Genomic DNA, 26,635 nt, shown 5'->3' with positions numbered 1-26,635 from the left:
AGTTATAACTGTTTACATGTCTTCAACCTTTACCTTTGGTTAATGTCTCTTTTCTAACATTTTTTCTTTTTAAAAAAAAAGAAAACTTACACACACTCATAACGATTCTCTGTCAGTGCTTGAGAGGCCACAGAGATTTGACCAACTAAGTAGCCTAGTATTTATTTACGGCTGAGGACAAGAAGAAATATCTTTTAAATAGTTTTGTATATGGACATCATATAAATTGTGATTAAATTAACATGTACAAATCTACTTTTGACAGCCTCAGAGCAGACGAAGCCTTGGGGACCCCCTGTGATCTTTGGCGCCCCCCCAAGGGGCCCAGAACCAATGATCTGAAGAACATATTTTATACCAAGTACAGCTTGTTATGCCCTTTTAGTGTACTGTCAAATAGAGTGTGACCACTTTTTTTTCTCTATTTCTAATCAAATTACTGAAACTGCTTTACTGGCTCAGGAAGTGTTTGCCTCCAAAACAATCTAGCAACTTCGATGAAAGGTCACTTGGATTGCAAACAAGTTATTTTTTCTACCTGATGCTAAGCAGAAAAAAAATATACTGACCTAATTTTGTGAAGCCAAATATATGAAGATTCAAGTGTGGAGTCTGAACCTTCGATATTCATTTTTATTCAAGTTGAAATGTACAAAAATCTGACCACTGTACTGTTTTTCAACTCTGTCAACTTGAGCCATCGATATAAATCCTCCAAAAGTGAAAACTTTCTGGAAGCCCCTCCCCAAGTAAAACTGTTAAGCTTTGAAATATATTAGCCAACAGATATAAATCATTAATAGATATAAATTAGTGTCTGCATAGCATTACGATTGGTTGGTGCACTGGTGGGAGTGTCAGTCAGTTAACTCTTTACCCATGAGGCAAAGAGCTGATCGTCTAGGCTCCTCAGTGGATAAGAGTCATTAGTAAATGTAGCATTGGCCACATCCTGATGTGAGTGTATTCATGTGGCTTTGGAGCTTTTTTCTTAGTATTTACAAGCCACAAGCAGCATTTAAATATGCAGCACAAAAGTCACAAGTAGCAGCCACAGATATAGTGTTTATACTAGGCACAATAATAGGGCTGATAAAAATGCAGCCTCACAGGTTTATCCTGGCACTGTGGGAGGAACAACCGGGGCGACCGTACAGTATGTGTTCAGGATAACTTGAGGGGTGTGTTTTCACAGCAAAGGGAAAGGGAAGTAATCCAACCATAAAGTGGAATCCAGTATGTGTATGTGTGTTTGTGTGTGTGCAAAACCATCATCTTCTGTGCAAGCTCCATCTTCAGTCTGGACCATCTGACCAGGCGGCTCTGCTTTTGGTCTTAATGTAAGGGAGTTTTTTTTATTTTTAAAGTCACCCACCAAAAAGTGGGCTTAAAAAGTCAGCATTGGTTTCTCCCTTTCAGTTCTGTTCTCATTGTGTGAGCACCAGATCCACGTCTGTCGTCACCTGTCTGTCAGTACCTCCGCTTTCCGTGTTTGCCGCCATCAGTCATGCAGGTTTTAGGCCGAAGAGCTGCATTGAGGCAGAACAAATCAGCTTTTAGTTAAGAATTAGTGCATTATAAAAATTGGACTCAACTGTTATTGTATTCATTGATGACTGACATTTTCAAATTCAAGGGTGAAAGTCGGCCAGTACGGTCTGGTCCTACATACCAGGACTAGACAATACATCAATATTTTCTCGATAACGTGACATAAAACTAGATATCGTCTCAGATTTTTGGATATTGTTATACAGTGACATGGCATAATATGTTCTAGCTGCTCTATTATTTGCCTTTACCCACTTAGTCATTATATCCACCTTACTGCCACCTATCTGATGATACATAAACAATATAGATAAATTGCTTCTGAATTGTTGCAGTTTGTTCCCAGCACAGACCCGTGGGATTTGAATCTGTACCAGAGGAAACCCTGCTGCCATTCCAATACTGTTAAGTTACTTCTGGCTAACGTCAGTTTCTGCAGCACCTGACAGTCTTATATCAAAGCTGTGGGATTATTTTTATTTTTTTTGCAAAAATCTCACAAGTAAAATGACAAACAAAATAACTTGTGATGTCACATGATGGTCAGTTTTGTTCCAACCACAAAGACAGCAGGTCGAAGACATTCATGCGACTTCCGTGGGTTGTTGTTGTAACTCTGGCACACAAAATTGAATGCATGAAGCTGGGGACGGTAAGACAACAATATGACAGGATGAAGGTCGTGGTCGTAGCACTGGCAAGAATCTATATCTACTTTCACCCCTGTTCAATATTGTGTAATAAAAAGGCACAAAGTCCAGTTGTTTCCCCAACTCACCAGGATCTGCTGTCTGCTTTTTCTTGTTGTGATGGACGATCTGATTCTCATTGGTCATCTTCACATCCTGATCCTCCACGTAATTACTGCAACATGGGAAGAAAACCAAGACACAGCAGAAATATTAAAGTGATTTTGTTACACCTGTGGAGAGCTGTGAACAGGGAAGGACACGAAATGGAGGGCTGACTGATAACAAAGCTTGAAGCCGGCAGGTCCAGGCCTTGAGACCAGAGATGGGGGCTAGAGAGGTAACGAAGGAGAGAGAAGGGGAGAGAGGAGGAACAGAGGCATCACAAGTCAAGCGTGTGGTAAGGAGGGTGTGGGATGGCTGGGGGACATTTCAGGGCACTGGAGGAATCTTCAATACAGGGATTGACCACAGGGAGGTGCTGACACGGGGCTTTCTGAGGCTCTGTTACTCACTGTTGGTGGTGTCTTCTGCCACGGGGGCTGAGGTGGAGAAGAGCACATCTCTGTTCAAAACAACTCACCACTTAGGGATAACGGTGTTGAATCTAACCTTCTTTGTCAAACCATTAGTTTCTTCCGTCTAGGACTTGGAATTGTACATCAAATGTCTTAAATTAATGAGTAACGTTTGTATTTTTCAGCCTGGATCCTATTTTTTCATGTTTTTTTGTTTAAGTGGTTAATGGGCACATACATTTTTGAAAATGGTCCAGTATTGGGGGAGAGCGCTGCAGCCAGCAGAAGTGCAACTAAAGCTATATTCACAATTCATATTGCAAGCCTTGTTGCTCAGTTCAGATTTTTTTATATTTGGCTGTTCACATAGTTTTTTAAATGTCAGATTCCAGTGTGAACTGAGGGCAACTGCAATTTAATTTATAAACTGCTGTGCAGTGAAACCAGCAAATCTGTGACAACATCATAGAATTATGGATCTTTTTTAAGGAGTCATATACAAGTACACAAATCACCAAACTAATCAGACTCCCTGTGCGGAAAAGGTAATTTAAACATCATCATAGTAATCTTCATTCAAAATCAACACAAACAAAATAAAACTCTCTAAAAGTGTCTTGTTTGTTTTTCCACTCTTCCAACAATCATCAACTCTGCTTCATTTCAAGTAAACCCTTTATTCAAAGCGCAAATATCGGGAGAGGACCGAGAGTGAGGACAGACAGAGAAGCAGCTAGGAGAATTGGCGTGTACAGCCAGAATATTTTCACATCTGCCACAGTGAATTAAGGGTTTAGTTCAACCAAACCAGAGTTGGAGATTGCAGAAACAGTTGAATGACTAATGAATTGAATGAATTTTGTTTCTGTTGGGCTTGAATGAAGACAATGATGAAAAATCTTAAAATGACAGTTTTTGCAAAGGGAGCCTAGTTAGTTTGGCGTGAGCAATAAACCAGTCAGGCACTTAAAATAAAAATCTGAGCCTGTCAGCAGCAAAAACAAGCTCTTTTAGTGAATGTACTTTGATGAGCTGCAGGTGGACATGAGAATTATACTGTAGCTTAGTTTTGCTTCTGCCAGCTGCAGCACTTTCCCCCAATACCGGACCAATTTCAAAAATTGTTGTCCCCATTAGTCACTTTGACACAAAAACAGGGGAAAATAGGGTCCAGGTTGAAATGGAAGACAAACAAGGCCGTCAAACAAGTATCTACATCCTAATAACCCAGCATACCTGATGACAGTGTTCCTCTCACGGTGTGCAATGTAGGCGTTGTCTGTGAACAGGATGGTGTGGTAAGGCACCACTGGATCGCAATTGGGCAGAATGCCTCGTGCCACATGGCTTACACTGTCCAAGATGCCATTATACACCAGAAGGTCATCCACCAGCAGCTGTGCACACAGACCAAGCTTATTAAAGTTAACTAAAACTAAATACCAAAAAACAGGTAAAGTGAAAAAAAAAATAGTCTACAAATAATGACAACTAACTGAAATGATATTGTGTATTTACCAAACTACCTAAAGATACTGGGAATCTCTTTACTTTCAGTCTTTCTCAATTTGGTCAAACATGAGGAGACACCGGTACATATGTTTATTGAGACTGGGATGTCTACATGATGGCGAGACTTCAAAAAGTGCCATATTTTGTATTGTAATACCTATTCTGAACTTCTTGTATCTTGCCCTTGACAAATACCCCCCGCATATTGTAATAAAAAAAAGAACTAAAACTAACCCTGAAACTAATAAAAACTAAAACAACAAAATAAAAATAAAAATTTAACTCAAAAATACAAATCTATAACTATAACTCTGACAGACAGATATACAAATTGAGGTCCAAATGTAAAACAAGTGACTTACCCCAAACTCCTTCACTCCCCTCTGTGGCGTCTTTGAGTAGTTCCACAGTTTGATCATGGACACCGTCACCGGCTGGTCAAAGATTACGTACACGCGGTTCACCTAGGTGGAAACAATCAACACACTTACTGTGCACAAGTACACACTCTTCTGAGTGAGTTAAGTGAATTGCACTCTCTTAAATCAAATCCTCACCAGTCCAGGGAGCACCGGGGCTAACCACATATGTCTTCCATCGTGGGTGCTGTTGACACCATCTATTAATTTATCTGGAGTCCTAACATCACCGCTCACGTTGTCTAGTACATTCACACTGTCTGGAAAAGCAGCAATGTCTGGAGCGCATAATGTTGAGGAACAAACACACATTTACCCATTAAACTTCTTAAGCTATTACTAATTTATGGCCTGGGTCAATCATTAACTGTCTGATTCTTCATAAAAATAGGACTGATTGTCCTTTAAATGTGTCTCCTTTCTCAAGGTCTCATCCCACACTGAAGTAAAGCCATTTTACTGTGACTTTAAACATTTTTGCTGGCACTGACATGCTATGGAAAGGAACAGAAATCTATTAAATATGTCTGAATTTCAATAAAATGATTAGTTGGTTACACTGCATCTGAATTTGATTAGACTAATCAATGTGATGCGCAAACATCACTCATGGTATCAGGTAGATTTTGATATGTATACCCCTAAATAAAGGATAAGGAGAAGAATATTCAGAATTTGTGACTTTAAAATGTTTATCCATCCAAAGTCAATATTAACGAGATTAAAAGCGAAAGATTATATTGATATACATTTAAGCTGTTGAAGAGAGTTTACATTAGTGAAGATAGACGCATGAAGAAAGGATACTGTTGTCACTGAGGCTGATCTTCTCGTGGTTCTGGTCATAAAATTCGAGGCCGTTGAGGCCGATGTAATACGGGTCTCCCCAGGTTGTTAACAGCTGCAGCTGAAAGATGACTGACAGGTGAAGGTCAAGGAAAAACACAACATGTAAATCAAACACGAGGCCTGGGCTGTGTTCAAAGTCACTCACTATTTACTATGATGTGAACTGTATCTTTATAAATAAATTATCTGTGCTCGCTGTAAAGTAAACTCTGACTGTCTATCAGATAGGAAATCATAAATGACAGATTGAGTTCTGGCACAGCCCTCGTCTTTAAAAACATCACAACAGATCCTCTGTTTGCCATCAATTTGTGATGGACACAGAGGGTGCATTCACGCTGGCTGCCCCAATCCATGTTTAGCATAATAGAAAAATAATGATGTTTAAAAAAAAACTAAAAAGTATTTCTGTTTACTGGATTTACATCTCATGCAACTAGACCTGTCATGATAATTACTTTACTCGTGGCTAACAGATGTTTTTCTGACATCATAATTCCAGACAGAAAGTTTGGAGTTGAAATGGACGTGGTTTCAAAGCAGCAATCTACAGCTCTGCTGTGGGAAGATTTTGGGTTTAAGCTGATTGAAAAGAGGATAATGATTTTTTAGTTTGTTTTTTTTTTCCCAATTTTGAAAAGTTCAATGCTCTTTGAAAGATTGTACTTCCATCACTATGCTATTATCTTATCATTATATCAGGGGCATAAAATGGTTTTAAAATCACAATAACATCACAATTATTTATGGGACAATATATGGTTCAGCAAAAAGTTGTTATTATGACAGGTCTACTTACAACACAACACAAAACACCTGGTTACTACCAGGGCACCACTTTGCTGTTAGCCTGATAAACAGCATCAAAGTATCACAACTGTTAAAGAATCAGTGCATTTAGTGGCATCTAGTGGTGAGCTTGCAGATTGCAGCATATTATCTCACTCTTCACTTCAAAGCATGAAGGAGTACCTACAGTGGCTGCAAAAACTTGCAATATTTAAAAAGAGGTCATATCTAGAGCCAGTGTTTGGTTTTTCCATTCTGGGCTACTGTACAAATGTGCCAATGAAACATGGCGGACTCCACAGAGGAGGACCTATGGCCTCGTAGATATAAAAGGCTCATTTTAAGGCTAAGAAACACAACAATTCTTATTTTCAGGTACTTAATACACCAATTATACACTAAAAAATACTAATGAATATTATATTCCATTTCTGCCAATATACTCTGTAAATCTTACACACTGGACCTTTAATTTGCAAATGAAGAGTCTGGACAGTAGGATTCGCAAGCAGTTTGAACAAGTCCAAAGATTTAACTGACAATGCATACAAAAACAATAAACACAACTGTCCACATGTCCATGTCAGAAGGATACATCCACAAGGCATGATGGGAGCTTCGTAGTCCATACTGGCCTGTTCTTGTTTCTTAGAGCATCCTCTGAATTAGAGACATCCACATTATAAATTAGAAAAACAGTTTTCAAACTCTCTCATGAAATAACAGCATGAAATTAAATTTCTGGCCCCTGCCTGTGGTAGTCCTCTGCACTCTTGTTGTCAGTGGGCGTCTGGAGGAAGTCTACGAAGAGGATCTCCTGGGCAAAGTCAAAGTGACAGTTGCCCGGTCCTTTCCTGATCAGGAATCCCTCCGATGGGGAAATGGCAATGTCATCCATGAACACATGAATCACTTTCACCTGGAACAAAGATGTAGAGATTTGTGTGTTTTGGTTGGTCTGCACCTTCACAGCAAACACTGTTTGAGCCTGACAAAAAAGTGTCTCACCCCTCTATAAGAGTCTTCAGGGGACTTGTTGTAGTTCCAGATGCGGAGTCCAGCGATGGTCTGGGTCTTGCTGAACGTCATGTTCAAGGTGTGGGGCTCTCCATAGGAGAAAGGGATCAGCCACATGTGCTGGTCATCAGTGGTGATGTTGTTGCCATCTATAAGCCTGGTGGTGAAAATAGACACTGAAGACTGCACCAAACACAATAATGATCTGATTGAAGCCCTGATTGTGATGTTAGTTGTTTCTCGAGAGCAGGCGAGGGGGAGTTAAGGTGCACAAGTGTGAAATATGGTGTAATGGTGCTAATACTGTATATTTTTTAATGTTTTGTCACCACTAAGCTACAGAAGCACTAGGTAACTGCTAAAGTATGATAAAGTTGTCTGACATTGATTGTAAATAGGTATTGGTTTAATTAATGGTTTATTGATGGCAGCTGATTGATAGACTAATTATTAGCTCATTATACTGTACTAATACTGTTTTGTCTTCATACAATGTAACTATGACTTATTATCGGGGCACTATTGGTTTTGGCCCTGGTGCCCCACATTTTAGCCGCAATTCTCCAATAAATTTGTATTTATCAAAGGCCAAATTGGCCTTTCCCTAAAAATGACTTCATTCAAACCAGTTCTACAATTCCTACATCGAATGTTGTGTAAATAGTAGATAGTAACAGTAGATCTACTGCTGTGCAAATAACAAATCATGCATAAAAAAGGGTCAAATGTATTCAACGTTCTCACAGAGCGTGTCATATCAGACTTACTTATCAAGCGTACGCAGGTCATGTCTGTACTCAGGCAGGTCGTTGAGGTCCCTGGGTGAGGCAGCCATCATGCTGAGGTCTAAAGGTAAACTTTCTCCATCCTTACCCACCACCTCCAATCCCGTCAGGCCCATGTAGTGGGAGTCCCCCCAAGTCAACACCAGCTCTAGTCTAAGGCCTGCGGTGGAGGGAGACAGAGATTCTAAGTATCCAAACTGCAAAAAAGAGAACTGAACATGCGAGGACAGGATAGTGATTGTCATCTACTCACACTTTCCCCTGTACATCCCAGGAATATGCTCCATGTTCTCCTCAGACTGGCTCACAGTGGGGTTCAGGTGGAGTTTCAACTAAGACAAAAGGTGAACAGATTAAAACCAGAATTGTCCTGTTGATGGTGTGATGGCTAATAATGTTTTGTTTTTGTTTGGTGAAGTAAGGGCCTGACATTTACAAGCATTTGACACTGACCAGTGTAAATTTTGAAAAGAATTTAAATATTGTTGAAGTCTTAGTCTTGATTTGTTTTAGTCAGTATTTAGTCAGTAAAACTAGTTTAGCTTTAATTAAATGGTTTATTTTTTTTCAAATTTTAGTCAGTGTTTCAGTCATATTTTTTGTCAATGTTCTAATCATCATTTTTGTCAGTGTTTTAGTCACAATTAGTCAGTTTCATAATACTGTGATGGATTTTGCTGAAGGATATTCGTCCTGGAAGTAAAAAAAATTCCAAGGAGAAGTAAGAGTACTTGAACTATGTGTTTAGTCATCTAGGCTGAGAATGTGTTACTGACACAATCTTTCATACCATATGAAAATGAATGCTTGAGTCATTATTAATGGGTCATTATTTGTTTTCAGACTCTGATGTTTATTATCTGACAAAACAGATTTCTGCTTGCTTCACTCAAGAACTCAATAAAATACATGAATCCACAAACAACTTTGCATTTTAAGACTTAATTTAATGCTAATATAGCTCAGTTTTTCTTTCAGTTTGAATATAAGACATTTTTCCGTTATTTTAGTTGTCAATTTTTTTCCCTATTTATCTTGTCGTCACAATGAAATAAAAGTACATCAACAAATACTTATTATCAAAAATTTTGTTGGCCAAATTGCACGACCCACTGATAAGGCCCATACTTACTTTGAGGTCTTCCTCTCGGAAACCGGCCTGGGTAAAGGGCCTCTCCTCTCCTTCTCCATCAGCGGTGCGTGGTCTCTGCAGCTCTTCCTCATAAACCAGGCCCTCGGGGTCCTCACCTTCACCAAGGAAAGTTTTATCATAACGAGACATGGCCTCCAGGATCTCATCATCAGTGGTGAACAGGATAGTGTCGCCAAACTGGTCCAGCCCTGAAGTGACAGCAGATTGAGGAAAAATAAAAAAATTGACCTGAAGTATCACACAATAATATGATACATATTGTGACACTGGGCATAATGCAGCAACATACTTAAGATAAGATAAGCCCATGAATGGCAATTGCTAATAGTGTTATTTTCAGTGATATCTATGACATCTCCTTTTCTTTGTTTTGGGGTTTTCTTTTCCTGTTCATTTCTTCCTCAAACTAATAAATGCACATGATATAAGATACATAATTGGAAAACGTAACACAAAAAAGGAGAATGAAAATGTGTATGGCTACCTCCAGACAGCGTCCCAGAGGCCTTGGCAATCTCTCCCCTGAAGATGCACCTTCCATCCAGCAGCATCTCCACCTCCTTCACCCCTCGGAATGAGTGGATGCGTGACTTGTTGTAGTTCCACACTCGGATCATGGCTACCTGGTAGGGGGCTCCAAAGTCAAGGAAGATGGCGTGGTTACGACCAGGGGTGAACGGTGCGAGCCAAAGATGCATGTCATCCTGGGTACGATTGACGCCATCAATCAAGTTAGTGACCACGCGTGGATCCTTGCCATATGCGGGGAGAATGTTGATGTCTGGAGGGTCAGCGAGGATGTGAGCAGGCTTTAGGGGCTCTCCACTGGAACTGAACACCTCGAGGCCATTGAGGCCTACATAGTGTCGATCACCCCAGGTGGTGAAGATGTTGATGACCAGCCTTTGGCCCTGCGGCAGCACCGGGATCTCAAACTCGTCCTCCCGCTCCATGGATGGATCATCATCAGGGCCTTCACACAGAGCCCCCTGAGTGGTCAGTGAGGAAAGTGGGCTCCTGGGGGTTGTGGAGGGATTGACTGGGACTGTGGGTGGACCGCGGCCCTGACGCTGGAGGAACTCATCAAAGATGTCACCTTCGAAGCCCATGTTGGAGATGCGTCCACGCTGGCACTGGTTGAACTTAGTGAGAGAGTCCCAGGACTCCATGAGGGTGTCATCCTGTTGGCTGTGCAGTTGAGCCCGAGAGCTGCACTGCCTCCTGCTGGAGCTCACCAGTGACAACGGCTCCTCTGGAGAAGACACAAAGACAAGATAATAATTACTAACAAGCCACATGAAGTAAAATAATTATTTTAGGCTTGTCTGCCTTCACATTTACTATCAAACATGGAATACAAGAAAAAAAAACATAAAATATGTTAATGTTAACATGTCTTATCTTATTTTTATTTTATATTGTACTGTTTCTGTGAGATTCTATTATTTTCTTTCCTCTGTATAAGGCTGTACTACTACTTTATTTTATTTTACATACACTTTTTTTTTTCAATTTTTACCTCTGATATTTACTGCTATTGTACTGATATGCATGTGACAAATGAATTTCTGCAATCTGAAATAATCTCTGCCTACTTATAAATTTCATAAAACTGTAGTCTGAGAGATTGAAGGATTATAATGGAAGAGGGGGTCAGCTTTATAACACAACAACTCTCCCCCCGCCCCCCAAAATCTTATTTATATTCAGACAGCAGAGAGACATCCTAGTTCAGAGAGAAATTTTACAATTAAATGTCATATAAATAATTGTAATAAATGATTTAATTGACTTTTTCAATTTTTTTGATGGAACTACTAAAGTACAAACCTAAATACATTTCTGTTTCTTTTAGGCTTTGTAAACAGAAAATGCACAAGGCAGATATGTCATAAACAGACATTTAAAAATATAATGAATATCATTGTACCGCAATAAAAAATGTCTCCATAACATACCAGATTATGACAATATCTACTGAGGTATTACATGGTTTATTATGTTATTTTATGTTAATAAAGGAGCAATATGAAGCAATTGCTCATGCAAGAATGAGTACAGCAGTAAAAATAAGGCATTTGAGAATCACATAACGCTGCACCCTCATAAACGCATGCTCTATATGATGACTGTCTCAAAACAATCAGATTAAGATCTTAAAAAAGACAAAGGGAGCAGCACTTCATATAGGTAGCCAGTGACGAGGCTTATAGAAACCACATGACCCAGATAGTACTCTGCTGAAATAAAATAAACATAAAGAGCCCATAGCCTTTAGTTCATGGTTATTTGACTGAAGAATCCACATATAATGTTTTTATTGTTCTTTCTTCTAGTTCCTAATTGCTAATGCAGTTTAACAAAGGATATTATCATTTTAAGAGATTATTACACTGAATACAGAGTTGTGAGTAGTCTGATTGATTAAAGGAATAGTTTGGATTATTTGACATAGGCTTATACGAGGTAATTATCCACGGTCAGTGTAGTACCTACAGTAGAGGACAGTCAACATGCCCCTCTTTGGAGAAGCAGAGAGGAGTACCAAAACAGAAGCTAAGTAATGTACTGCTGTGGACAGGATCAGCAGCAACACATATTTTAGCCACTTAAAAAAGAGCTATCAAAAAAAATCAATGTCAGTTTGAGTGTATGCTATATTTAGTCTATTTACAGTGTTTTACCTTGCCATTGGACAACCTTTTCTGATGAAGGTGAAGGTGAAATAATCAGATAAAGGTGTCCTTCTGTATAGGACGTAGTAGTCTTTCCTACCTGAGTTTGATAACGCAGGAGCTCTGTGGTGTTGTTCCTCTGTCTGCCTAGCGGTGACAGCAGTGTTTCTGAATGAGCTCCTGCGTCCGCTGATGGGCCTGTCTGGCTTTGGTTCCCCAAGCTCTTCCAGCAAGTCGCAGCTCAGTTCCAGAGAGTTAGCTTTCCACTGACCCCCGTTCACTGTCCTCTCCATCCCCCTACACACTCGGCCCGGGTTGCATGGCAGCTCTGGCAGCATTGAAGAGGACGAAGATGAGGCTGACGGAGATTTGGTCTCTGCAGAGTGCTGTGGCACCAGCCACCGTGGCCTCTCCCTGCTGGTCTCACAGCCCTCTGGAGCTCCTCTGTTCAGGGGCTGCAGCCACTGGGGGGCCACCCGTGAGGAGGATGGCTGAGTGGTGACTGTCTGCTCCATTGGTGCAGACTGCTCCACCTGCTGCCTGAGAGAAGGGGGCTCTTCAGAGGCAGACAGGTCAAAGGAGTTTCTTTGTGTTGAGGAGCGACGAGAGGAGGACGAAACCCCCACAGGTGAAGGAGTGATGGGTGGTAGCAGCGAGTGTGATTTCTCTTGCATGTCTATCATAACCTGGCCTGCTGCGTCTGATGGCTGTGGATTTGAACTGTGGTGTCGCTGGGTGCTGCTGCCCTCCCCACCCTTCCTGTCCTCATGGCGCTGCGGGCTGGCACCCCGCAGATTGTGTCCTGAAGACACAGGGCTGGAAAAGAAGGAGTCTGAGACCTGGAAATCCTGGAGGTCGATCGTGGTGCTGTAGTCAAAGACCTGGTTGCCACAGCCCTTCTCCAGCTCACCTTCAAACACCAATGTGCTGTTGAGGTACAGCTTTATATGCCGTGCACCAATGTCAAGATCCTGAAAAAGAAACAGAGATTCAGTTTACCTGAATGTTATGTTTGCACACCATTCAATCTGAATGTGCTAAGCAAGTTATTTCCCAGTTATTTTACAAGATTCTATTCCACATTCTGCTCTTTTGTTATTTCTTTGTATGTTAGTGTTTTCTGGGATTAATAAAATTGTATTGTGTTGTACTGAAGATAACCTCAATAAACAAATATCTGCAAATAAATGTAATATATGTAAAAAACAAACAAACAAAAAAAACGTTATCAATACTACTCAAACAGAAACTAGAACATTTCCGATAATGAAATCCCATTTCTTGGCCACAGATTCTGCATATTTATAGGCATATACGTATTTATACAGATTACCCACCATTTGATTTTTTGCAATCAGAATTGCTAGTTTACAATTTTAACATCTGACATCTATAGAAAATAATTTAAAATATAAATATTTAGCATTTCTTACTGTTCACTGAATAATATTTTGAGTGCATAGTAATTCTAAATCAAAGCAATGCAAGCTGCAAAAGCATAAAGTCCAAAAAATTAGATCACTTGGGAAATTTCATACACTCACTACTGACCCATTTATCTTACATGCAGAGTAAGAGGTCTCCAAGCTAGCACTAATTAGCAGTCTCACAGACACCAAGTCATGGCTGCCATGGAGAAATGGCTGAAGCCCAACTCAAATCTGTTCAATCCTCCAGACAGCATAAGCACTATCAACCTATAGAACCAACAGCTCCTTACCTTCCAGGTTCAAGACATCAAGTGCATCTGGATAACAATAGTAACAGAGAAAGAGATACGGAGGGGTCTTTGTACCCCTCTATGAACAGCAGTGAGCTTGAGAGGCAGAAGCCCACGTTTCCCCTAACACTAATCCTCTGGGGCTAATCTCTCTCTGTTCCACATTTGGACAGTCTGACTGGCAGCTCAGCCAGCCACTGCTAAAAGAGAACCACACCCCCTGACGTAACCACAGTGATACAGTCATCCTGTATTACAGTGACAACACACAAGCATATTGGGATTTGTGAGCTCTAGTGCTGCTGACGGCTAAATGAATAATCTCTGAACTCGAGAGAGGGATAAATCAAAAGATGTGTGGAACGGATTACAAAACGTGTTATCTAACAATTCAACATCTTATAAACTGTGATGACACTTGGATAAAAATAAAAAAGCCCGTACATTGAGGCTTCTGTTGTAGTTCCAGATTTTGATGCGAGATATTCCAAAGTCTAAAGAACGCTCTGTGTTCCTGATGATGAAGTAGAGCTGGATGGGAGGGTGAAACGGACACGTCCACATGTGACGTTCTTTGGTGGTCTGTTAAACCAAGAAAATAGACAAAATTAGCAAATACTTTGTATAAATAGTGAGATCCAATCACAAATGACAAGATATACCTTAAATGCCTTTGTAATAGGTCTTTTACACAAAAGACAGGTGCCTGCATTGTACAATACTAATTTTATCCAAAAAAATACGTGATGAAGATGGAAAAAAAACGGGTTATAATGTTACATTAATACCATTAGTGAAATGGGCCGTGACATAGCAGTCACAAGAAAGAGGCCTATTGTTGACTGTTGTTGAACGCTATGAATGTCTGCATCCAAAACAAATCCAGCAAAATTACAAGTCGCACAAAACATGGCCGCTAGACTTGTTTTGGACTACTATAATAGAGGTAGCACTCATAAGTTGCACACTCATTGCTCATCACTGAGCAAATGATTTCCTTAAGCTTGGCCACATTGTTAATCTTTACTATTAACTCTAAAGTGCCGGTATTTCTATTTGACCAAATAGTTAACAGCAATTACACACACAACCACAACACCAGATTTGTTGCTAATGGTCATACTCTGGTACCCAGCCCAAGGACTAAGTACTGGTCATTTACATAACAAATTGAAACAATTTGCCCCTTAAATAGCCACCTAATAAAAAAAACCCATCATCCCTTTAAAACCATTTGCAATATGCAAATGCTTCTATGGACAATCAGACTGATTAGTAGGAGGTGTAACTCTGTGCTACTTCTCAATATTCATTCTTCATATGAGTTCTATAATTTTCTTTTTTTTCAAAACATCTTTTCTATATTTATTTTTAATTACTATTCTACCTAAATGTATGTAAAGTGAAATGCGCAAACTGATTACGCCTAAGAGGAGAGGAAGAAGTGTTTCTGCCAGGTGATTTTCATAATGGACCCATTTCGTATCTTTGCATCTTTAAATCTTTAAGGTTTCTAACAGTAAAGTTGTATCCATTACTGACCAGTACTGTTCTGCTACTGCCATGTTTCTGTCCTTCCCAGAATCTCATTCATAGCAGACGTGCATAGAAGGAACATATTTATTCCAACCAGAGACTCACCTTCGCCTTGCCGTTGACAAGCGCCCCCAGATTTCCAGGGTAGTCAGCGTTCCTGATGTCTAGGTCATGAGGTGAAACATACAGCTTCCTGTTTCTGAGGCAGAAGAACTGCAACTCAGTTAGCCCGACCTGCAAAGCGTTCCCCCAGTTTGATAGGATCTCCATGGTAACATACAATGCAGGGGTGACCTCTGCTGAGGACTGCCTTCTCTGCAATGATACACACAAAACATTCACAGTGTGCTCATGTCTCCATCACACCCGGCAGTACTGGGATTATTCATTCTGAACTGCGAGACGGCGTGACTGACTCACCGGCTGCTTGCTGTAGTCTGTTTTGACACTCTGAGAAATGGTGTAGCTGGGTCCTGCTTCAAGTTTCTCCAAGGCTTTCAGTAGCTTCTGTTGTTGCCTGAACAGAAGGATGACACCCTCAGCTCTGCTGCTTTGTCTGCTGTCCCTGACCTTGGTATTAGTGGAGGGCAATGGCTGAGCTATGCTGATAAATAATTTACAGGTCGGAGGATGTATACACCATAAATCTGTTAGTATTAGCCTCTAAAAAAAACAATGTTACCTTTATTCTGACACTGCAGGATGTGCAGGTTTACCATGTGTCTTTCTATCCCTCAGAAGCCAGAATGTATACACAGTATTGGTGTGTTTAAGAGACATATTCTGTCAGCATACCTGGGGGCCATGAGAGTGATTCTCTGCATGGCCAAAGAGACACTGTTCTCATCCTTGTCGTGGCTGTTGTGGCGCACCAAGCCATTCATCATCTGGTGTCCCCTGCCCTGGATAAAAAGGAGGCAAAATGGAAGAGTTTGAGAAAGACTTGATTTAAGGTCAGAGTTTAAATGCAAGCCAAATCCATAACACTATCAATATATTAAAATTAAGAGTCCATACAGGTACAGCCGTGAAGTTGGACAGTGGAAAGAAATATCAGGCTGCAATGGTATAAATACCTTGGATCAGCATCAAAACAAATGTTAAAGGGATAGTTTGGATTTTTTGATGTGGGGTTGTATGAGGTAGTTATTGTCACGGCACCACTCTCTCTATTGGCTCTCCTATGTGGCTGTCAGGCTAAAGGATGAACTTAGGCAGTCACACAGCAGGTGTTGCTTTGAACAGGGTGTACCCAAGTAAATGAGTGAGATGATGGGGAGCCACTGGGGGACATCAAAGTGAAGCGAGTGAAGAGAGAGTGTTTGATTGAGTGAAGTTTTCCCCCTTTTCCATGCCAAGTTTTGTTTTGAGTTTTAAGCCATAGATGAGCAGATGCCAAGTTTTCCAGGGTTGTGTTGCTGTGACATTATTTATAGTCAGTGTATTACCTATGATAGATGGCAGTCAACACACCCCTAGTTTGGGGAAGCAGTAGGAGTACCAGTGTAGGAAGCTAAGCAGTGTACCACTGTGGACGGGGTCAGTATTAAAACATATTTTAACCACCTAAGAATGGTCTACTTAGGAAAAAAAAATCAGTTTAAGTCTACATTTAAAATATTTTCACAGTTTTACTTTGCTGTTAGACAGACTTTTATGACGAGACGTTTTTATAGAAACCAAATATAGCTCTCTCCAGACTAACCAAACTCCGTAAGTGAATCCAAACTATGTTTTTAAAACACCGAAGTCACACAATAACACAAACAAACTAACCGAGTTCGGTTGGTTTAGAGAGAGGGATATCTGGCTTATATAACAGCAGTTTCCCATGGGACAAGGCCGTCTGACAGCAAAGTGGTAAAAATATTCTAAGTATACACTTATGCTCACTGACTTTTTTTAGGCATCTACTGTAGCTAATACAATCCCACTTCAAATAACCAAAAGTATCCCTTTAATGAGTTGTGGCCTAAGCTGAGGAAAGGTGGGAAATGCACAGTGTAGGGCCTGCAGACCGTGTTGCGGCTGAAGAGCTCAGGACTCTGCACAAGGTCATTTTCTCTCTGGATGGCCTGGCGCACCCTGCATGCCATCTCTTCTGAGTCCCTGTCCTCAACAGAAGCCTTTCTGGCTGCTGACAGTGGCCTCTCCACCCGACTCCTTGGCCCTAAAGCAGGAGAACATGTCTTTGAAACAGCAATCATGCACCATGCTATCCAAGAGATACATCTACAGAAACTCTATCTATCTATCTATCTATCTATCTATCTATCTATCTATCTATCTATCTATCTATCTATCTATCTATCTAATATCTTATAAAAACATAAAACATGTAAAGGCAGTGCCAGGGATGAGGTAGTAAGATTACTTATGATAGCATGTTTGGTTTCTTTAAAGCTACCACAAGGAACTTTCATAACTTTAGGCCAGGGCTTACATAAAAAGTTTTATTCCAAAATGGGGAATCTGTCATTTGTGGAGTGTATAAGTTTAATTTTAGAGCTTTTGATCATGAAAAACATTCAAAGACTTACTCTGACCATCCCAGCTCTCTTTGGAAGGTGGCCTATCTAATGTTTTGCTCTTGACCAACATAGGCTTGGTGGGTATAAAGCTGTCAACGTTTTCTTTCCTTTTTGCAGACAAAGAGCGTTCAATTTTACGACCTAGGACAAGGGAGAAAATGAAAAGGAAGAAATATTAAGATAGGGAATATAATGTGACATTGTGAGTTTGTAGACATAAAAGGGTCAAAGTTCTGAATATACAGGATTCTGTGATTAGGTTGACTAAAGAACTCTTTTGTATACCAGTCATATAATTTTATCTCGTCTTCTCTCCTGTGATTGCAATGTTATGTTAAATGTATGTATTTTTCTTTCTTAACTTCTGCCTCCTATGATGTTGCAAATGGAGCTGCTGTGACGCAAGAAAAATTTCAGACTTGTTCTGACAATCAAGTATCATCATCATCATCATCATCTTCATCTGCATCCCATAGGCTGGCTATCATAACACTTGAACTGTTCGCAGACTGCTACTGCACGTCTTTTCTCCATGTGTGTAGTATGTATACATCAGTGCTGATGCCGCAGTTTAAGAGGGAGATAGAACCATTCTGAACAATTAAGGTTCACCCTATAAATCAATAACAAATTTACATATGAAAGCCTACCTTTGAATGATGGTCCAAAGTCCAGGACAATGAGGTTTGCTGAGTCCAAATGGCTGTGAGAGCTGCTGGGCCGAGGATTGGAGGAGGACTTGGAGGATGGGAGAGGCAGCCCCAGTTCGTCCAGACTCTCAGTGCTCTCCTCCCTCTCAATCTGTTCCTCCACCCACTCCTCATCCGACTCCTCCCCCGCTGAGCCGCGGCTGCTCCGCCGCATGCTAACCTCCAGGCTCCGACGCAGAACCTAGTTTACAAAGGTCGCCATTTATGAATGCATCCATGCACGCAGTCATCAGTGTAGGCACTCACAGGCGCAAACATGCTGACAGTTTAAGCATTCCCTTGATTTGTGTGACTGTCGCTGAAAACCGTCATAAATTAACACCCAGGAGCATAAAACAAATTCAGATGATTCACTACATCTCATGCGAGTGTGACAAGATTAAATAGTGCAACATATTTCTTCTTCTGCTCACCTTCACTTCCTCAAGGTTGAGAAGCACCTTTTCGCTGTGCTCCTGGTTTGCTTGGCCCCCTTGGCTCTCAGGCCTGGAGTTGAAGGAGCGTGACACCTTGGAGGTGTCCCTCGGGGAGCAGGGACTGCGAGGCGAGCGCGGGCTGGAGCTCTGTGTGAAACAAGGTGATTGGATGAGGGGGAAATGGCAGAGATGGAGAGATGCTAAGTAGTACAGACAGCTGCATCTGACACACAGCCCCTCCCCTGGAAAAAACACCCACACAGACAGGCTTAGTAGGCATTGTCATGTCTTAACTCTACCTCCATGTCTACACTTTCATAAGGCTCAAAATCCTCTGGGTAGTGCTTTTCTGGGCAGATCAGCAAACTTGGTCCTTCCTCTGTTCGAATTCTGACAGAATCCTGTAAACATGACAAAAGAAGAACATTTCTTAGGGATTTTTTTTTTCAACATATCTTTAGTCGTTTCATAACGTAACAGCCCTTGGCATAATACAGCAATGTACAAAAACATAGTCACATTGAGGCCCTATCATAAATTTGGGCTTGTTTTTATTTACTTTTATCATAGATGTGACACACAGTGGGTTACTCTTGGTTCTGTGCAGATAATTCTGTGATGTCCTTAAGCACATTGGGCCTCATTCACTAACGTGCACGGAAATGTTCTAACTGTGCACACAAAATAAGTTTCAATGCAAACTTACCATCTGATTCATGAAACGTGCACACCAGCTAATTTTGTTTTCACTACCGTGCATGTTAGTATTTCAGAATCATTCTAAGCCGACAGGCTTGTGCCTGCTGTCTTTAATCTGCAAGGAAATACGTTTGCATATAAAAGTAGCATGGAGACAGCAGTGAAGTTGTTGTAATATCACATTCAGACATAATCAGACGTTGCTGTGGTGTGCGGGGGTGTTTATTTGTGTTTAGATCATAACCACTGTGAAACAATCAGGAAATAACATTTTATTTCACTGATTCATTGGCTTTCTACCAGCACTGAGCGCTGCTTCTCTCCATTCAGTCTGTACCTCAGACGCACAGCTGTGCTGCCTGTGTACGAGGACTGTGTTGCAGGTGAAAAGGAAATGGTTTGACATTAAAGTTGATGTGGAAGTAAGAATAACAGACAAGAAGAAAAATAAAGAAACAGGTGAAGAACAAGCACTTGGTAACACAATACATTCATAAAATGCAACACAAAGTGCTTGACATAAAAACAGATAATGATGGCATTTATGATAAAAACCCTAAAAACATGGAAACACAAAACACAACCCAAAGAAAATACTGATGAGTCCCAGATTTGTGCCTAAAATAACTGTATACAGTCACACGACCTGACCGCACCTACTGCCCCCTGACAGAGAAACTTCTTAAAATCACACCATTGATGCTCTAGTCCACTCCTCCATGTCTGTTAACAAGTTTATCTTTTTTAGCAGTCCTTCAGTAACATTTCCTTTCCTTTTCATTTCTTCTTTTTTTTAGTTTAACGCTGCTTGTTAAATGTCAGTGGCTTGTTGCTTTGTGGTTTGTACATAGCACTTCAGTTTGCTGGCCTTATATGGACTTATTGGGCTGCTTCTATATATGACTTGTAGATTCCTCACATTTGCACTGAATTTAAAATCACATGTGATTCAGCTACACACTCAGGTGGGTAAGAACAGACTTGTCTGTCAGTGGATGTTTCACATATTTTCCTCACACTGCTTTGTATAAGAACAGATATAAGGGGAAAAATAAGAAAAGATTCATGCATGAAGCCCATTGAGCAGAGGGGTCCGATATGAATTTAGGCATGGGCAGGCCCAGAACATATGTGTCAGTGTTCCTATTCCAGTTTTACATCTTGGACAGAACTGGAAATACTGAGGTTTTATTCTGTCTAGTCTGTCAGGGGTATAGTATGTTCTGTGAATGAGAGTGTACGGTGTAATTATATGCCTACTGTTAAAAGAGAAATACTGACTACCAATACACGGTACTTCCCATTCCACTTCCGTAAAATTACACTCAACGTCTTGTTCCCACTCACACTTCCTGAGTAAATATAAGAAAGGAACTCATTTAAGAACTGTTTGGCAGACACAAGTTCCACTAATGATTGTAGAAGGCCATCATGTTCTGAGACGATAAAGTGCATGGGAATTTTTTGTTTTGGATGCACCACAATCTAGGATTACAATATAAAATAATTAGTAGCATCTACCTGCACCCATTCTTTCCTCTGGACCTTTCCTGGGGCAGTGTGGCTCCTCTTACAGTGGATCTTCTCCGGATTATGGCTATCCTCAGTTAGCTGGTGGGCACTCCTACAGGCATCTGCAGATGAGTAACAGCACAGACAGGAACATGAGCAGCTTGCAGCAGACTCACTGCCTCAGAGGAAAAGGAACGCACATTCACAGACGCAGATGGTCCACAGCAGATAGAGGAAGACCGAGAAACTGGCTGCCAGCTACAACTGTCACTATCATTTATTCACTGGGACTGGGCGTGGGATCATGCCATGCAAACTACAAGCTGAGGAGTGGTGGCTATTAACTGGTGCTCCATATGGTCTGGGGAATGACAGAAGCAACAAGAACAGAGTAGAGTATGAGGTGGTGCCTTAAATCCATGTAAAAATGACTGAAAACTCAATAATTACAATTCCCCCTGCAGAAGAGAGAGGTAAAATGATCAGGTCTTATAAGACTTTTTACTTGTGAGTGTCCGTAAGTATGTTTAGGTCTAGAAATAGCAGCATACCTGCTGTACGTGCAGGCCTCCTGGCAGGTGAGGAGATGCAGCTCTTCGGCTGCCTCCTACTGGCTTCAGCATTGGCTCCGTTAAGATAAATGGAAAAACCCTGCTCAAGCTGCTCCAATTCAATCTCCCTGGGGTCTTTGACTTTAAGGCGCTTTAGGATCCTGAGGAGCAAAGAAAACTGGTGACTACTTCAACAATTCTGAATTCAAATCGGCTGATGACTAAGATCAAGATTCAGAACATTTTCAAGCTATTTTAATTGCCACATCTCATATGCCAGTATCCTGTATCTCAAAGCAAGGAACCAATCAGTGCTCCCATTAGGCAGCACTGAAAGTCATGGAGGTGTTGTGCATCTCCTCTGCGAAATCCAATCTGTCTCTCCCCAGCAGCCTGTGCTCACACTTCACCTGTTTTTGTGCTGGAGGGAGATTAAATATTCATCCAGAGTGTCATCCACAGCAGAGGCAAGCTTCCCTCCTTGGCACGTCTTACCCTCCTTCAAGAACACAAGCATGAGCGCGCACACACACACACACACACACACACACACACACACACACACACACACACACACACACACACACACACACAATGCAGAGTCAGAAAAGCATACATCAGCTGTATGAGGAAAACAGACGGCCAACAATACACCTCACTGTTGCACAGGTATTCACATTCACGGACAACAACCAATATCCACCTTATTCTGGACATCACAAAATGTATGCAAACAACTGGCTCCTCCAGTCTTAAGTAGACAAAGCATCAATGCAGCACATGCAACTAAAAAACATAAACTAAAAAAAATCATTCAGTCAGTGTCAGTCCTGAGGTTAAAAATGAATGATTTCTTGTGAACACATTCGGGTCCTTAATAAGAACTGATCATCGCTTTAACATCAGTGTTTATCTTCTATCTAAATTGTTGGAGTGAACAGTATATAGTATCACAGCATTTGTCTCATAATGTTTGAGGATCATGACAGTATTTACTTTAGTCTAAAGGCCTGCAGACTTTCAATTTTGAGATGAAGTGGTGAACAGCGATCACAGCAAAAGGCTGAAAAATATATAATGAGTAAAACTAGTGACTAGGGATGCTAATTATTAATCAGTAACAACTAAGAATTTGAAGATTGTGTAAAATATTATCAAGTTTCTATCAAATGAAGAACTGAAATATAGTGCAGATTATATTTATGAGCATGCGCCGCATGTGATCTGATATTCCAATTACATGTGTTCAACATGTAGGCCTCTATGTCTTTATTTGTCTTATAGGCTATGAAAAGCTGTCAGAGAATATGCAATGTTGTTGAGGGAAAAAAAGCTCAGATTGAGGGGAGGATGAGAAAAACTTTGTTATTGTTTGGTATAAGCAAAATTTTTATGTTTTTTAAGATTATGATTAATAAAAACAACAACAAAAAAAAAGATTGTTAATGTTACCAATGATCAATTTGGGAAAGTGCTTACAATTTGCAACCCTACCACTGACTCAGCATGGGCCAAGATCCCTGTGGAATAATTACACCACTTTTATCAATCCAAGTCTTGTCAAATTCAGGGTCTTCTTTTAAAAGGTCACCCTGCCCCATATTCATTCAGCGTGAGGACAGCTGTGGTTTCAGAGTGACTGGAACAAGAGCCATTACATCTTGCAATTATGTGTCCCTGCATAATACATAAGGAGTAGCCTTTTCAAAGAAACTAGCATTACCAATACATGTCACACATCTATGATGTGTGAACCATTGCTAAAAACATAATGTACCTAGAGAGTGAAGAAGAACTGATCATTTGTGATTAAAAGCCTCGCTTGACAAGATTATTTATTTAAGAAAATACATCTGTCACTAGGGATAGAACAAATGATTATTTTCTTTATCAATTAATCTGTCTATTATTTTTATGGTTAATCATTAAGTCTAGCTGTATAAAATGTGAAAAAATTGTGAAAAATGCTCATCACAATTTTTCAAAGCCCAGAGTGTCATCTTCAAATTGCTTCTTTTGTCTAGCCAACAGTCCAAAACCCAAAGTCTCTTCATTTATTATCAGAAATGACAATCCTTAAATCCTTACATTTAAGAAGCTGGGACCAGAAAATGTTTGACATGTTTGTTTTAAAAATGACTGAAATGATTAAACGGTTATCAAGATGGTTTGTGACTATTTTCCTTTTGATTGACTGATCTATTAATCAACTAGTCATTGCAGCTACCAACTACCATAGTGAGAGACCAAGAGAGGAGTCTACAATCCTCACAATATGAATTCAGCTCAGACATTGCTTGCCTCATTCATCTTCATTAAAACATCATATGTCTGCCTGCTTCATTCTTTAAAATACTGGCCTTGACTCTGAGCCAGTTGTACATTAGAGATTAAGTGTGTTTTGGAAGGAGCATCGTTTGTCCACATAACACAATCATCTGCAGCTCATGCCATTCAATTTTTAGAATAAATTATCATGCAAGACGAGCAAAGAAATCACAAAGCCCTTACTTAGTTTCTACAAGGCAACTAGGCTACAGCATCTGTCATGTCAGAGGAGAAGCAAAGAAATGTGAAGGAAGAACAGAGAGTACTGTTAGTGGCAGAGTACAGAGAAACAAAGAGACGCTGCTGAAAAATATGGCATGCATTGGTAAGATTAATGCCCTGAAAATTGGACAGCTTCTTGATCGTGTCTCATGTCAAGTAAAAATAATGACAGATGTGAACTTGACAGGGCAGATGAGTCGTTATATAAAACGATCTGTGCTTACCTCGTTATCCATTGTGTGGCTGCGGATGATGCTGTGCACAGAACCCTCTACCACCAGGTGTTGGAGAGGGCCGATGATGTTTGAAAAATATCATTGAAATCTGTGTTGTGTTTGAGTACCACTGCAGAGAGAACACAGATGTGACCCCCAAGGTTACCTCCAGTGACATTAAACCTATGTTACCTTGAATGCAGCTCGTTTAAAATGTCGCCCCACCCGCTGGACGATTCAGCTGAACAAATACATAATGTCAGCTATTTCCAATCAAACGTTACCTAATCTTATTTTAACTAGATTTCCATCCAAAAAATCGTTTGAAATAGCTTAACGTCACGTTTACCCGACTAACGTTGTTCGTACAGGGAGGTGACAGATGTGTGGTAACGTTTGCTATATTGACTTGTATGGCATTAATAGATAACACGCTAGCCATTTTTGACTATTTTAACGTTACACGGCTATCTAACGCCTTTTGCCAATTTCGAGTACCATTACCAATTTCTAGTACCATTATGGGTTAATTGTTTACCGCACAAATTAACTCCTGACAGAGAAAACGTTAGCAAGCAGCCGAAAAAATCCGTTGGGGCCGTATCTAGAAGGGAACCCCAGATCCGCAAGAGATCTCACGAGGGTGACCGTTCAAACCCAAAACACGTTCTTTCCGTAACTCTAATAAAGTGTTTTCTTCCCTAAATCTGAGCACATTTTAAATACAGCGGTGTGTGATGATAAAACAGAATTTATATGTACAATGTGACTAACGAAGAAACAACAACTCGTACAAGTCTCGCGAGACTTTCGCAAATTAAAGGTTCCCTTCTAGACACAACCCTCAGTTAGCATTGACGCTAACAACAAACTGAAAAGATAACTAGTCAGCGTTAGCCTGTAACTAGTCAACATTAAAAGACACAAAAACTGGATTCTGCTCTCACATTATCGTACACTTTTTAGAATTGTTCTACCAAATTACTTACCGACTCTGTAAAGCCTCAGGACTTCGTTAGCCATTAGCTTTGAAATTAACGAGTTGTGCTGTGTTTTCTCATGTGCCGAGTGTTGGTTGGTAACCAGGATAGCTGTCCACCAATAGTGAGAGCTGCATCCGTGTCAGACACGCCCCCTCCCAGCCAGCTGCTCCAACATCCATGCATGCCAACACAAAACCCTGTGCCGCAAAACCACATTTCCGTACAAACAGTGTTAGTATCAATGCGCTGATCAACAAAGTATTAAAACCACTGACAAGTAAAGTGAATAACATTGATCATCTGGGCTGTATCAAGCATCAAGGGAACCGTGAGTTCATGTGCTGTAAGCAGACAAAACGAGCTAGACAAAGGATGCGAGCGACTTTGACTCGATGACTGGTTCAGAGCCTCTCTGAAATTGTCAGGTCTGGGAGGTGGTCCCAGTATGCAGTGGATACAACTTACCAGAAGTGGTCCACCAAGGACTACTGATGAACCCACAACAGTGTCATGGGTGCCTAAAGATGGGTTCACATCTAAAAGTTTGGTTCCTGAGTCGAATGAAAGATATGAATGATGGATTTCAACTGTTCAACTGGTTTGGTTTGTGTTCACGTAGGTAAAACTCAAATGGTACAGAAATTGTAAACCCAAATGATGTGGTGGCAATGTTTGATTACTGGTCATACAGTTGGCAGGGAAAAAGACAACAAAATCATCCCAATTTCTGCCTGGATATCGTTCATCATGCAGCATTGTCAGGCTCTAGTCATGTTGACCTGGAGAGCAAATCAGCATAGAGGGCTGTACATATGAATGTCCTGTAACACAGTGGTTCTAAATAATTTAATAATGGAGGCATTTCTCCCTTCATTGTGGGTCCAGGATTCCCCCCTGCCAGTCCACCTTTTGGTAGTAAACACACTCATGGTTCAACAATCACCAAAACAGGAAGATAATATTTTTTTTTAAGCCAATTATACAATTGTATACGTTTCTGTGATTTGTTCAAATAGTGTTCAGACCAGAAATGATTCAAAAATTCACTTAACAGCAGTGTGAGACCACCTCTTCAAAGTAGACCAATGAGCAGTTCTTTGGTCTGCAATAGAGTTTGAGTCTGGTATTCACACCAATCTAATTAAAGTGCACCTCGGGGATAAACACTACAGGGTTCGGTTTAACGGTACCAATCAACACTGGTGTGAACTTGCCCTAAGGCACACTGATGCTTGTGGGGAGTGAAGGCTAGCCC

The 26,635-nt window shown here is 40.6% G+C and overlaps 1 protein-coding gene across 2 annotated transcripts; it reads right to left on the bottom strand.

The window, feature by feature from the left end:
• Nucleotides 1-344: 344 nt before the first annotated feature.
• On the bottom strand, nucleotides 345-25,491 carry katnip (katanin interacting protein). Of its 2 annotated transcripts, XM_084741010.1 has the most exons (29): nucleotides 25,387-25,491; nucleotides 24,407-24,527; nucleotides 22,043-22,131; nucleotides 21,633-21,793; nucleotides 21,091-21,203; nucleotides 19,170-19,271; nucleotides 18,868-19,017; nucleotides 18,395-18,635; nucleotides 17,754-17,885; nucleotides 17,232-17,383; nucleotides 16,009-16,115; nucleotides 15,634-15,730; nucleotides 15,319-15,528; nucleotides 14,122-14,259; nucleotides 12,058-12,928; nucleotides 9,767-10,534; nucleotides 9,262-9,470; nucleotides 8,383-8,461; nucleotides 8,112-8,289; nucleotides 7,336-7,501; nucleotides 7,080-7,246; nucleotides 6,923-6,987; nucleotides 5,497-5,607; nucleotides 4,828-4,967; nucleotides 4,633-4,734; nucleotides 3,995-4,155; nucleotides 2,756-2,782; nucleotides 2,330-2,415; nucleotides 345-1,529 (listed from the first exon to the last, which is right to left on the bottom strand). In XM_084741010.1, the coding sequence occupies exons 2-29, from the start codon at nucleotides 24,416-24,418 to the stop codon at nucleotides 1,471-1,473; spliced, it is 4,893 nt and encodes a 1,630-aa protein (XP_084597136.1). In that variant the 5' UTR covers nucleotides 24,419-24,527; nucleotides 25,387-25,491; the 3' UTR covers nucleotides 345-1,470. The 2 variants fall into 2 exon arrangements, with proteins under 2 accessions (XP_084597136.1, XP_084597135.1); XM_084741009.1 differs by lacking the exons at nucleotides 24,407-24,527; nucleotides 25,387-25,491 and having other exon boundaries at nucleotides 22,043-22,149.
• Nucleotides 25,492-26,635: the final 1,144 nt, after the last annotated feature.

Source organism: Lutjanus erythropterus, chromosome 17 (assembly GCF_056507025.1).
Source record: "Lutjanus erythropterus isolate fLutEry1 chromosome 17, fLutEry1.hap2, whole genome shotgun sequence".
In the NCBI taxonomy this organism is placed as follows: Eukaryota; Metazoa; Chordata; class Actinopteri; order Lutjaniformes; family Lutjanidae; genus Lutjanus; species Lutjanus erythropterus.
This window is presented reverse-complemented; position numbering and strand designations above follow the sequence as displayed.

What these genes read in the sequence shown, in the direction of transcription:
- katnip (XM_084741009.1), bottom strand. Translation starts at nt 22,149, where the DNA reads ATGCTTGTGTTCTTGAAGGAGGGTAAGACGTGCCAAGGAGGGAAGCTT. An exon ending in GGGGAGTGAAGGAGTTTGGG is followed by an intron (nt 4,156 to 4,632) that starts GTAAGTCACTTG and finishes CTGTGTGCACAG; the next exon opens with CTGCTGGTGGATGACCTTCT. An exon ending in GAGAGGAACACTGTCATCAG is followed by an intron (nt 2,783 to 3,994) that starts GTATGCTGGGTT and finishes TCTCCACCTCAG; the next exon opens with CCCCCGTGGCAGAAGACACC.